This window comes from Mastigoproctus giganteus, chromosome 7, assembly GCF_048544385.1.
Source record: "Mastigoproctus giganteus isolate SK-2022 chromosome 7, ASM4854438v1, whole genome shotgun sequence".
NCBI classification, from domain to species: domain Eukaryota; kingdom Metazoa; phylum Arthropoda; class Arachnida; order Uropygi; family Thelyphonidae; genus Mastigoproctus; species Mastigoproctus giganteus.
In genome coordinates, this window is record NC_143581.1 from 205032171 (window position 1) to 205045408 (window position 13238).

Here is a 13238-nt window from a genome sequence, read left to right on the forward strand (position 1 = left end):
GATAGACAGAATACAAGAAACAGCACCGTATTTAGCAGTCATGGGCTTGAACCCCGGTCACTCAAGGCACGTGTACTTATGCACCCGCATGCCTGACAACTCGGTTACAGCAGCCATAACCGAGATCCACTACTACTAAGATAATAGTAGTGGAACTGGTTTAATTTGTTTGTCAGGCATATTTGGCTGGCTATTGGAAGTTGAATTGTGAAAGACATTACCAAACATGCCATAGGAATTTTCATGAAGATTTTCCTAAATCTAGTGATAGAAAAGTTTCTTTTTCTGCCTTTCAAATTTTTTTTTTTCTTCTTGAAGAAAAAAAGAAACTTGAAAGACAGAAAAATATTTTAAATTTAGGTCAAGCTAATAGTAATAAACTGTTAGCAAATGAAGTTTCATTGATTTTATCAAATATAATTGCAAAGAATTCATTGTCTTACACTAGTGGTGAAATAATAAAAAATAGTGTAGTAGTGTCATCATTAGAAGTGCTTGCTAGCATCTTACCAGAAAAACAGAAATCTACCTTGATTAGCTCCACTAAAAAATTCCTTTGAATAATGGTACAGTTTCAAATTGAGTTCATAAAATGGCAGTTGTAATATTCAATTAATTATTAGGTAGAATCAAAAGTTGTGCATTTTTTTTACACTGGCATTTGATGAGTGAACTGATGTTTCGGCATATCACAACTCATGCTTTGTTCATTTGATTGAACATGATGGCAGCTATGAAGAAGATTTTTTGGCTGTTTTGCCACTTACTGGTCATACAACTGGAAAAGGTATATATGATGCACTTATGAAATTCCTCACAGTGCACAAAATTGATCTGAGTAAATTTGTATTAATTGTTACCGATGGTGCAAAAAAACATGATAGGTAAAAACAAAGGCCTTATTGCTTAGCTTAACTTAATAGAGATGAAAGGATACCTAATTTTATTATCACTTTTTAATTCATATTGAGGCCTTATGTTCACGAATAAAAGATTAAAAAGAAATTATAAGATGTCTTGAAGTCATTGTTAAAGTCATCAACCATTTTATTGCTAAATTCCTAAAAAAAACAACTTCTAAAAATATTTTTGGAAGATATTCAAGCACCACATTCTAAACTTATTACCCATACATAGGTTCGTTGGCTTAGTTGTGGAAAAGCACTTTCCAGAATTTGGGAGGTGTTTGAAAAAGTAAAAGCTTTTCCGGTAGAAAGCAATAAAGAAAACCTCTTTTAATGAAATTTTTACTGAAGATTTCAAGATTACACTTGCATTCATGGTTGACACCTTCAGCCATTTAAATGGGTAAAATTTGAGGCAACCGGGAAAATATAAATTTGTGGTAGTTTTATACGAGGAAAATGCATTTGAGAAAAACTTCAAGTGTTTCAGAAAAAAGGAAATTTGCTTCATTTTTCTACTCTTAAAAGATGTCTGGAGGAAACTGTTGGGGAGTGCCTATCGTTTATAATGAATGTAATCAAAGACCTTAGTGATCAATTCTAAGAAAGATTTGAATACTTGAAAGAGCACCTCCTGAAATTTGAATTAATGATAAATTACAGAAATTTTGAAATCAGAACTTGGAACAAATTTTGAATCAAAATGAAGTAGCAGCTGCAGAGTTAGAACTTGTTGATGTGCAGTCATCTTTAGCTCTGAAATGTCTTTTCCAACACACTATTTTAAAATTCTGGGATTCTTCCAACTGCAAAAAATTTCCTTTATTACAAAGAGAAGTGTTTAAAGTACTATATGTTTGGATCAATGTACACGTGTGAAAGTGCTCTTTCATTAATGAACAGTATTAAAAAAAAAAAAAAAGACAAGGTTATTGACATCACATTTGGAAGAAAATTTGTGATTGTTATTATTAGCCATATGGTGCAAGGAAGCCTGAGGCTTATGCTGCACCAGCCAAAATAAAATTCTGAATGAGAGAGTGTGTGTGTGTGTGTGTGTGTGTGTGTGTGTGTGTGTGTCAGAAGTAGAAGGGAATCACCAAGAAAGAGAAGAATGATGATATTAAGCCCATACTCACCAGATATGAGCCACTGGGGTGCTCTCTTCATAATGGAGAAATTAATTTCAAAAGGTTTGGCATCATCTCTTTAAAGTCAAGGTTCACACTGATAAGGTTATAAATATTAGCACCCGAAAATTTTAATTGAGAAATATAATTGTTGTATGTGTAATATGGCTAAAAAATTAATTTAAAAATGCATTTTCAATCTTTAAGCAAAAAGTTATATTTTAATATATGGTGCTTGCATGTATTGTAATCTGCAAAATTTTGCTTACTTAAAGCAAAAGGTTAATAACCCCTGGTGTATAAGCTTGTTTCCTTGCATAATTTGCTACTACTACTACTAATAATAATAATAATAAATAATGTATTATTTTTCCACATTTTAATAAATTTCATTCAGTAGAATCACAATAAATCTAGGAATTACTCATTCCTAGATTTATTGTGATTGTGGTCACAACAATCAGTATTTGTTTTCTCTCTCCCAGAAATTGTTACCGCAGAAATTTTCATGAGTGATCTCATTTCATACTGAACACTGCACCAAAGCCACACCATGTATGGCATTGCATTCGCTTTGATTCTTCACTGAGATTATGCATCATGTGGGGTAATGAATTTCATCATTAGTGTTTCTTTATTGCATTTTTTAAAATCCTTATTCATTATGGCTACAAAAAGAAAGAAGTTGATGAAGTGAAAAATGTTAAAATTGTCCGTAAAGTGGAAAAGATGGTATAAAAACTTTATTTTGCACCATCATTTATATGCTGCATAATGAAAAACACTTGTTTCTAAGTACAAAGCTGAAAAGCAGAGGTGGTAGAAACAAGAGAATGAACATAAAAGCTTCTCCACCTGAAGAAATAGATAAAATGTTGGGAAGGATTTGAAGGAATAATTATGATGAATAACTTTATCATAATCATATAAAATAAGCCTTATAAGAAGATTAAACAATTTCTTCGTGTCATTTTGTACAACCACCTCATTTAATGAAAACCTTGAATTATTATTATTAGCCATATGGTGCAAGGAGGCCTGATGGACTTTTGCTGCACCAGCCAAAAAAAAAAATTTCTGAGTTACAGAGAGAGAGAGAGAGAGAGAGAGAGAGAGAGAGAGAGAGAGAGAGAGAGAGAGAGAGAGAGAGAGAGAGAGAGAGAGAAGTAGAAGGGAATCACCAAGAAGAGAACTCTGGGTGTGCCAAACCCATACTCACTAGATGTGAGCCCCTGGAGTTTAGTTAGTGTAAGGGGGCAAAAATCAGAAATTCATTAATAGGGATTTCATTGTATTAACAAGAAAAAATGCAATACAGACAAGGCGCTCTTATTATTTAAAACTTCTCCCTATTATGTTATTGTATGTATGTGCGCACATAACACAATAAATTAATATATTAAAATATATCTATGTATTAAAAAATATATTTTAAAGATTTTATAACTTTATTTTATACTAATATTATTTTATATAAAAGAACTATGAATACATTTACTGAATTTAAAATATCTTCTTGGTTAAAATACTGTTGGGTCAGATAATGGCATGCCACTTGTCTAATATCTTTGTTCTAATTGTCTTGAATTCTTCCATTTATTCTTTAGATTCCAGATTTTTCAGTAGTTTAACATTAAATGAGTCAGCAGTTAATAGTTTATTTCTAGGAAAGGAAAAGTGGCAAAATGTACCTAGGTGTATCTTATTTTTAGATCTTCACCTGATTTTACATTGTTTCATAGCTCTATTATCAGGTACACTTCGGACCTTTCAAGTCCATGCTTGTGATGGAGAAGACCTGAGAATTGAATGTTGGCCAGATACGGTGATAAGTATTTATTTGGCACAGTATGGTCGGCAGTCTTCACATCAGCTCTGTTCTTCGGAGGAGGCCACTAGTTTGCTGGAAAATGTAAATGACACTTGTTTGGCTACACAGGCGCTCAGGGTGAGTTTTCATTTTAGTATGGTTGGCAAATTTATGTTCTAAAAAAATGTATGTTGTATTTTCATTTTTGAAAAAAAATATAGAAAAAGTTAGAAAAATGAGTTAATTTGTTAAATTTATCTTTAATGCTATAAAGATAAGTTTAATGAATAAATGAGCCATTAGAATGACTAAATAATGTGAAGTGGATTTTTTCTATGTATACAAAAAAAAATTCCGCATAATTCATGCTCCCCCCATTGTCTTTCTTGTCAGTGAGAATATACCTCCCTGATCTATTCATTTTTTATCCTTAGCTATTGGGACAAATTATTATGCACATAAGTGAACTGTTAATAGAAGTACACATTTCCCACAATGTTTTCCGTTTACAAATAATGAAGTAGAAGTAATTTTAAATTGCTTAGATTCCATCCATATTAAAGACATATGGAAAAAGTCAAATGATTTTCCTTTAACAAACCCACATTCTGCATTTCTCATATATATATATATATATATATATATATATATCTGTTCCTCTCCATATTCTCTTTTAATAACCCTGAGTTAGGAGCACAGGGTCAATTTGACCCTGGACAATATTCCAGCAATTTGTGAATGTCATCTGCTGTTTCCACACAGCTGAAACAACTAATAGCTGTTTTGAAAATGTTTTCTTTGATTTCTCTATTGAAAAATTCCAGAAATCTCTGTTAATTATCACACATTTAAGGAAAATTTCATGAATTATGTTAAACCTAATCATATTCTTGTGTTGATTAGCATTTGTTACTTTCAGTTATTGATAGCAAGTTGTGTTTATTGCCACCTGCAATAAACACAACTTGCTCCAATTAGTAAAACGTTCTAGCTTCATGACATTGAAGCATTGTCTGGGATCAAACTTTTGAAATGTGCATTTCATGTTTCATGCAGCAGGCACTCCTGTTACTGATGGTGTCCAATTGCAGGCATTGGTTGGATCTTATATATATTTTATATATATGTTTTTTTTTTTTTATATATGAAAACCCCAAACACGAAAGGTATCAAAACCTATAGTACTTAGTACCGTGCATAGGTTGAAGGAGAAGTATGGGGGGAGGGGGATGCCGGAAACTTTGCTCTAGAGACTAAACATGGGTTTCACCACTTCAAGCCTCCAATAAGCAAAGTGGTGGTATTTCACCGGTTGATGAAAGTCATCTACCATCTAAAGGAGTTTTAATTTCAAAATTTAATTAAGAATGTCTTTAAAATTAAAAATTGGATTTTTCTCAGCTGTGTTCAGAAAAGATTGAAAATATAGGTGACATGAAAAAAGTGAACAATTGTGAATTATTTTTTTGCTGATTTTTGGGGTCTAAATGACCCAGGCAACTAGAGGAAGGACAATGCTTTTTGTGCCTGCTGTTGGATTAATACAACCTTATTGTATCACAAGGATGATCATAGCCAAGTGATTGTTGGCATTATAGAATAAAAAAAAAATGTTCTACTTATACTCCAGTAGAACCACTGGAGGAGGAGGTGGAGTTTACAACTACTTGTTTTAACGAGAATATTACACTGAAAATATTAACAAATTTTCATGGAGATTCTGTTTATCTGCATTTCTTAGTGTTTCTTTATGAATTTGGGTATGCCGATTCCAAATATGAACTTAGTTTTTACCTAGCATCAGTGGTTTGCCCAGAAATAAAAGAAAAGTAAATATACAATAATACTATTGCCTGCAGATTATTAAAGGTGTTTAACAGAAGTGTACAGAAGAGTATCAATCTTTGCTACAAGTAAACAAGCTAAAAAATCACAAATTAAAAAGTAGAAGCTGCCCTTGGGTTAATGAAAAAAAGTTTCCTTAAAAATAAAAATGTGATCATCCCAAACCAAGAACCAGATGTAGTCACCCATTGTAGGTTCATCTCACCTTCCCCGGTACCTCTTCTCCATTGACTGTTTGGCCTAGAGGAATTTCTCCACATGCTCTTCACTAATTTTTCTAAAATTTTGTCTGAAGAAATCCAGGTGAGAGCACAAGTATTGACGAGCTTGATTGACATTCTGAATCCCATTTTTCCATGACTTTCAATAACTGCTTAACCAGTTCTTTGTAATTTTCACTTTTTACCAAGAAAGCCATTTAAGTACAAGGGAAAACAGCTGTTAGGCATTTTACCAAGAACTGGAAGAAAAATTACCGATGCTCTTCATCAGTCATTTTATCTTTCAGTCCTTGTGAAGCCAGCATCTGCTTTACTTGTGGACCAATAAATAAGTCACTTTTGCATTAAACAGCTGGAAATATATATGCTTGAAGCTGCCATCTCGAGTATTTAATGCTTTAACAAATTGTTTAACCTATTTCCAGCTATGGAGCATTGGAATAAAGGGATTGTTTATTGCACTGTGTGCACCAGGCTGCAACTCATTGCTCTCATACCATTCTCTTTTCCTGCAGTGCTGATCTACTGCCCAGGTTTCTCAGAGATAGAGAAAGCAAGGGAACTTGGGGGGAGGGGAACCACCTTGCAAACCTAGAAAGAACCCTATTATTTTGAAATCCCCATATAAATTCCATTTATACTGGTCACATTTGATCTTCTTTAATTCATCCTTCACATTTCCATAGTCTTCTTTAATGTGAACACTGTGAAACAGGAATTGATAGGTCTTGTCTGTGAAAGACAAGATAGGTCTTGTCAGGAATTGTCTATGAAAAGATGCCACTCTTCTGGATTGTGACTAATGCTAATTTCATTCATTAAAACCAATGAATTTGAATAGATCCAAGTTCCTCCCAAAGCCATCCAGTTTTTGTTGATTAGGAAAATGTGGTATTTTTCTCAAACTAGGTTTTAAAGTGTAATAATCCAAATTATTAGTATCAGTATAATCCAGATTTACCATCCAATTCTGAAGACTTCTCTGAAGGGTGGATTGGAAATTGGCAGGCTTTTATTGTGTGATACCAGAGCACAGTATCACACAGTGGGGTTGGTTTGCTGAGTGACGCTATAGCTTTTTTATCCACAGGCTTTTTACACTTTGGTATATCCATAATACGAAAATAGCAGTCATTGTGATGGTTTTTGGGCTCTCTCCATTTCAAGGAAAAGGCTAATATTGATTTGCGACTGCCACAGCAGAAATGAGATGCCCATAGCTTGTTTTGATCATCCTTAGGCATTCCAAAATAGGAATGCCTTTATATGCACTGAAAAACTTGGTGTTACTAATGATGTTATATTTCACCTGTTTTGGACTTCTTTTCAGTGGCATCTTTTCATAGACATCATAGACACAGTGGCATCTTTTCATAGACAATTCCTGACAAGACCTATATAACATCCACAAAAATAGCAGAACGAGTCTGAATATAACTTCTTGTTGTTATTTGGTTTTTAGGATTATTAGCAACTAAGGCCATATTGCTCCAGGGATATGCGGTGGTCATTCCCTGATCTTTCCGCATCCTCCATATTTGGTCTGAGTATAACCTGTAGGTTGACCATCTTCGGACCATCTCAAGAAACTCGTGTGGTGTGTTTTTTTGTTTTTTTTAGTGCAGTCTTCATACCTGACATTCAGTCTTACAATATGTAGTGGGATTATGATCTCCATATTCTCTACATGTAAATGTTTGATAAATCATTGATAGGATATCATTAGCTCTCAAATGATTTATAAATAATCTGCTTTTGATATCACAACTCTATCCTTCTGTCGATATCATTTAGAATTTCATGTCTACCTGTATTGTAATTCCAAAATCCCTTTCTTCCTGTACTCTTTTAATTCATCCCCATTATTTGCATAAGTTATTTTGGGGTTGCTATTCTCCAAGTGTAAATAATTTTATTTACACTCAGAGAATATTGTTTTTGGAAAATCTTGTTACATTTTGGTATGTTAAAACATAGCTGCCACCTTTCGATAATCATTGAAGCCTATCCAAGTCTTCCTGAAGGAGTGCTGCATGGCACTGATCATTAACCACCCTCCCAATCTTTACTTCATATGTAAACTTTGACATTGCACCCTCTATTCCTTCATCAATGTCATTTAAGAAAATTAGAAAACAAAGTCCCAGACTTGAACTTTGGGGAACCCGCTCGTCTAACATTAACCCAATCTGAAAAATAACCATTTATTGCAGCCATCTGCCACCTTCCTTTCAACATCCTTGATCCATCATAGAATGTTATCTATAAACCCAACATGTTCCAGTTTATATAGCAGTAACCTCTTACAAGGCACTAAATCCAAATATACAAATTTTGAAATTATTTCCTGCATCCAGCTGATGAGCGACTATCAAAAGAGCTAGCTAACGAATTTTCCTTAACAATAATCTATCGTATATCCTTCAGAATTCCATTTTTATTTAAACATACCTGTATTGCCCCCATGATTTTCCCTACTGCTGAAGTAAGATTGATTGGGCTGTAGTTACCCACTTCATTCTTAGCATTAGCATTAGTAGAGGCATATGATGCAAGAAAGCAATCTTATTCAGCATCAGCCAAAAAAAAAAAAAAAAAAAACCTTCTCTCATTTCACCCCTCCGTTCGTTCGAAATACCTGTCCAGTTGAGCTTTAAATTTGTTTAGGCTATCAACTTCAACAACAAGTGATGGAAGTCGGTTCCACCAACCAACCACCCGCTGGCCAAAGGCAAATTTCCGCACATCTATCCGACATCCGTCCTTCCTCAATTTGAATTTATGCCCTCTGAGGTGATTATTCTGAGAAAGATGAAGAATCCCATTGGCATTGAGCATGCTCAAACCATTCAAAGCCTTATACACCTCTATCAGATCACCTCGCCGGTGCCTAGTCTCCAGACTCTGTAATTTGCAAAACTTAAGCCTTTCTTCGTAAGAGCAACCCTTTGTTCCATTTACTAATCTTGTTGCCCTTCTCTGTACCCGTTCCAGCAGGCTCTACATCCTTCTTGAAATGAGGCCTCCAGACCTGTATACAGTACTCAAGATGTGGCCTAACCATTGCCTTATACAAGGGAATAATCACCTCCTTATCCCTGCTAGAAAAATTCCTGTATATCATTGACAAGACACCATGAGCTACTCTTGCAGCTCGTCTGCACTGCTCAGAGAACTTCATATCTGCCTGCACAATTACCCCCAGGTCCTTTTCATTCTCCACCACTGTCAGTGTAGTACCGCAGAGTTGATACATTGCTCTTAGAATCACTCTTTTATGTATTGGCAATACATTGACATATTTATATTGTATGCAACTACCCATTGTGACTACCATATTGTGTTCCATGAAATATAGTTCTACATTAGAGTAGTGCAGTACCAAGGCATCTCATGGAAAAGTGTCTCAATATGATATCGATGCAGCAGTATCAAACCCAGTTTGCTCTCAGCAGTGTGAAAGAGGCTATGCCCCATGTGTAGCCTGTGGCTTTTGCCCTGGGCTTTATTATACATGAAGTTATCTTAATTTTTCAGTTTCAGTGTTTTATTGTAATATGTGAGCATTGATAAAGGACTAATCTATATGTCTGAAATGCTTGTATAATATACTGTAATTTAAAACCAATTTAATGTAAGTTAGATTACGTTAAATCTTATCTTTTTTGAATGCAGAGAGTGTTTCCTCAGACATATTCATATACAGGCAAAGCTCTTTGTAGCAACCCAACCCCCAAGATAGTTTTAAATATCAGCAAAAGAACAAAGAAATATCTAATGTAATTCTATTAATATGATATAGTATAATCTAATTCATAATATGTGCTACAGTATTAGATTGTTATCATTTGTTATTTGGTTTTTAGGAGCATTAGCAACTAAGGCCATATTGCTTCGAGGATATGCGGTGGTCATTCCCTGACCTTTCCGCTTCCTCCGTATTTGGTGGTCATGGGCTCGAACCCCAGTCTAATCAAGAAGCGTGGGCTGCTGCTCCAGCCCACTTGGCTACAGTATTAGAGAAGTAAATGCCTTGCAGTATTAGAGAAGAAAATGAGGATCGTAAATTTTGCATTGATTGTATGGTATAGTAAGATTAATTTGTAAATTACCTACATTACTGTGTACAATAGTACATATTTTGATCTGTACGTAGCTAATAAAATGCATAATTGGCAACATCATAGATAATGTATAGTATCTATTGTATGTATACTCTATACACACATATCAAGGCCATAGGCAGACAAATTGGTTTCAGACTTTAAAATAACCTGTCAAAATGCACAGTTTCAGTGGCAGAGCATGTTTTAAAAGAGAATTATGGAGGCATGTCATAACAGTTAACTCACTTTTACATTTAGTCAGTGCTTGGAAAAAAACAATATACAAGTTGTAATATTTAATGAGTGTCCTTCAATGAAACTTCTTGTTGAATCACAGTAGATTCCTCTTCTTCATCATCACAAAATTCATGCATATGCTGAAACACCCAATGTATACATCCATTTCAGCATAGTTTCCCCTCTAATTTTAAGTGATGATCCTGAAATTTTTTCACTATTATTGGTCTGTTCTTCATGACTAATAGATGAAGAAGCCTGTGAAGCTTTTTTCATTGTGTTATTATTCAAGGTGACAAGTCCAGCATGTTTGAAGCACTCAAACTCGATCACTTTGTGAACAATTTCATCCCATGCTGAAACATATAAATGTATCATCTGCAGCACATGATTTCTTGCTGTGTTTTTCTTTCAAGACATAGCACAGTTTTGTTTAATAGCAGTTTTCAATAATTTTTCTTAAGTGTTGGATTACACCTTGATCAAGTGGCTGAAGAACTTATGTCATACTAGGTGGCAATACTCAACAGTGATTGCATGTAGGCACCATTCACTTGCCTCTGAGGGATGCATTATCTACAAATAGCAAAATTCTTCTAGCCTCGCTACTCACTTTTGATCAAAGTCTCTGTTTCATTCTTTACAGATTTTTGGTGACATTCAACGGAAAGTTCGGATCTTCTGTGCTTTCCTGTTAGGAGAATGGTAATCCAGTGGCTTGGTTTCCCTCCCCTCCACCACTACATTTCTCACCTTTAAATGTAACTGTTTTATCAAGTAGCAGCTTTAAAAAAAGTCCAATTTTGTCAGCATTAAAAATGTTATTCTGGTTGTACGTCAGGGAAACATTTTTTAAAGATTCTTCTTCTTCCATTCCTTTGTAGCTTCAATGTTGTACACTTTTTTTGAAGACAGCTCATGATGATTCTTAAATCTCTGGAACCATCTACTCGAAGACTTGAAATCTTCAATATTCGCCTGAAGCACAAATAATTCATCTTTAGTTTTTAGAATATTTTGTCTACAGGAACATTTTTTACATGCATCATCATCATCATTAGCCATTCCAAGAGTATCTTTTCAAGATTCGGATACTTTCTTGCTCTGATCCTACCTAGTGCAGCAGATTTTGCGAAGTTTTCAATCTTTTTTTAAATCTTTCACAGGGTGAACGGTGTACTTTTTGGAATGCCAAACTGTTTAGCTGCCTTGGTCTTAGAATGTATACTGTTTCCACAGCTTGTAAAATCTTAATTTTGTCTGTGATTGGCATGTCGATAAACATACGTATTGGTAGACATACAGTCCATACATACTGTATAACGAAATGAACTTCTAGTCAAAGTTAATTTCCTTACACCATTGAGTGCAAGAATTGCCAATAAGTGATTTCTCACTGTTAGCCTTGTGCTTATCATTAATGTCAATAAATTAACATTCCTTCATTTTGAAATGCAAATACCGTAATAAAAAAGGGCAAAAAACAAGATATAGTGGTGAAAATTTTTAGGTTATTATACAGAATTTGTTTGTCTTTCAAGGTGGTTATAACAAATTAAAATAGCATTAGGTTTATGGGAAATCAGCTGGGACCTACCAATTGGTTGTTATGTGCTGGGACATTAAAAAGAGGGTTTCTATAAAGAGCTTTGGTTGCCTTGTTTTATAGTAAAGTGTTTATTAATGATGCTAGCTGAGCATTTAGTACATTACTGTTGTTTCAGGCTGTGGAATCTACTTGTCAAGAACAAAAAGCTTGTCATATTGTGCCATCTCCTGCATTTTTTGGTGAAGATCCTTGTCCTTCTGAGATGAAATATGCAGAAATTGCATATAAGTGTAGACCTAGTAAGCATTCAACATACTGATTAATTTTGAACCTTTTGGTAACTATTATAAAAAAATAAATAAATTTGGAAGTGTCAAAAATATTTGAATGATTGGAGGAAGCATAACATCCACCCAGATTATTATTTTTATTGTCTCTTCTCCTATTATATATTGTATCACAATGATCTCAGCAGTTCATTTATTTATCTTTTTTTTTGTCTTCTACTTGCATTATGTCTTCTACTTGTCTTCTACTGACCCATCACTTTTTCCCCTTTATTGGATTTTTTTCCGCCCTGTGATGGGTACTGGTACCAAGTGCATGGGGTGGTTAGTTGTGTCTGGTTACTATTATTATTGTTATCACTATTGGTCAAGGAACCTCTCTTACTATCCTACAGGTTCAGGATCACAGCTTTCTGGAGTTCCATGTAAGTGTTCTCTGGAAAGCGTATTGCTGCTAGGTTCTTGTGGAGCCTCTTTGGCACCATGCTGGAGGTTGACAAGTGATTGGGATAGGCATTATTTCTTTGACTTCCTCCTATCTTAGGTCTGTGTATTTCCTGATCTTTTCCTCATAGGTTTTCTAGAGGTTGCTAGTGTTGGGCACAACTATGTTGATCAGGTGAATAGCCCTTTCCTTCTTGTCAATGAGGGTTATGTCTGGTCTGTTGTGCAGGAACATCTTGTCTGTTATTACGGCACAATGATTTCTCACTGTCAGCCTCAAGTATAGTTTGTGTAGGGGGTCTCTAGTTTGGCATGAGGTTCATACTTTCAATACAGTACACTTTCTTTGATCAACTGGTATTTTTGTGCTAGCTTCTGATATATTATCTTGGTGACATGGTCATGCCTGAGAGTGTATTTTGTCTTGAGTGATCAACCTGCATTCCACAGTGATGTGCTGGATTGTTTCTAGGGCCAGGTGGCATCTGTGACAGATCCTGTCACTCTGAGATCCTAGTTTCTGGTGTTGAATGGTGAGCACGAATCCTATGGTCTTGGGGAAGAGCCTCCCATTCGTGAGCCATGCATTGGAAGTCATCTTATCTATGTAGCCTTGATGGAAGTCATTGTAGTGTCTGTCATGGAGTGTCTTCTTCGCCGATCATTCTATGTTTCTTCTATGTGAGTGGGGTCTCCTTGTTAAG

At 34.9% G+C, this 13238-nt stretch overlaps 1 protein-coding gene across 1 annotated transcript in view; it reads left to right on the forward strand.

Annotated features, from left to right (window-relative positions):
- The window catches only part of LOC150083610 (uncharacterized), a 90103-nt gene that overhangs the window by 37430 nt on the left and 39435 nt on the right, over window positions 1–13238 (forward strand). The window contains exons 2-3 of the mRNA XM_090378540.1: window positions 3778–3983; window positions 11979–12102. Of these exons, the coding sequence (XP_090234666.1) occupies window positions 3778–3983; window positions 11979–12102 (330 nt within the window). The remainder of the gene's footprint in view (window positions 1–3777; window positions 3984–11978; window positions 12103–13238) is intronic.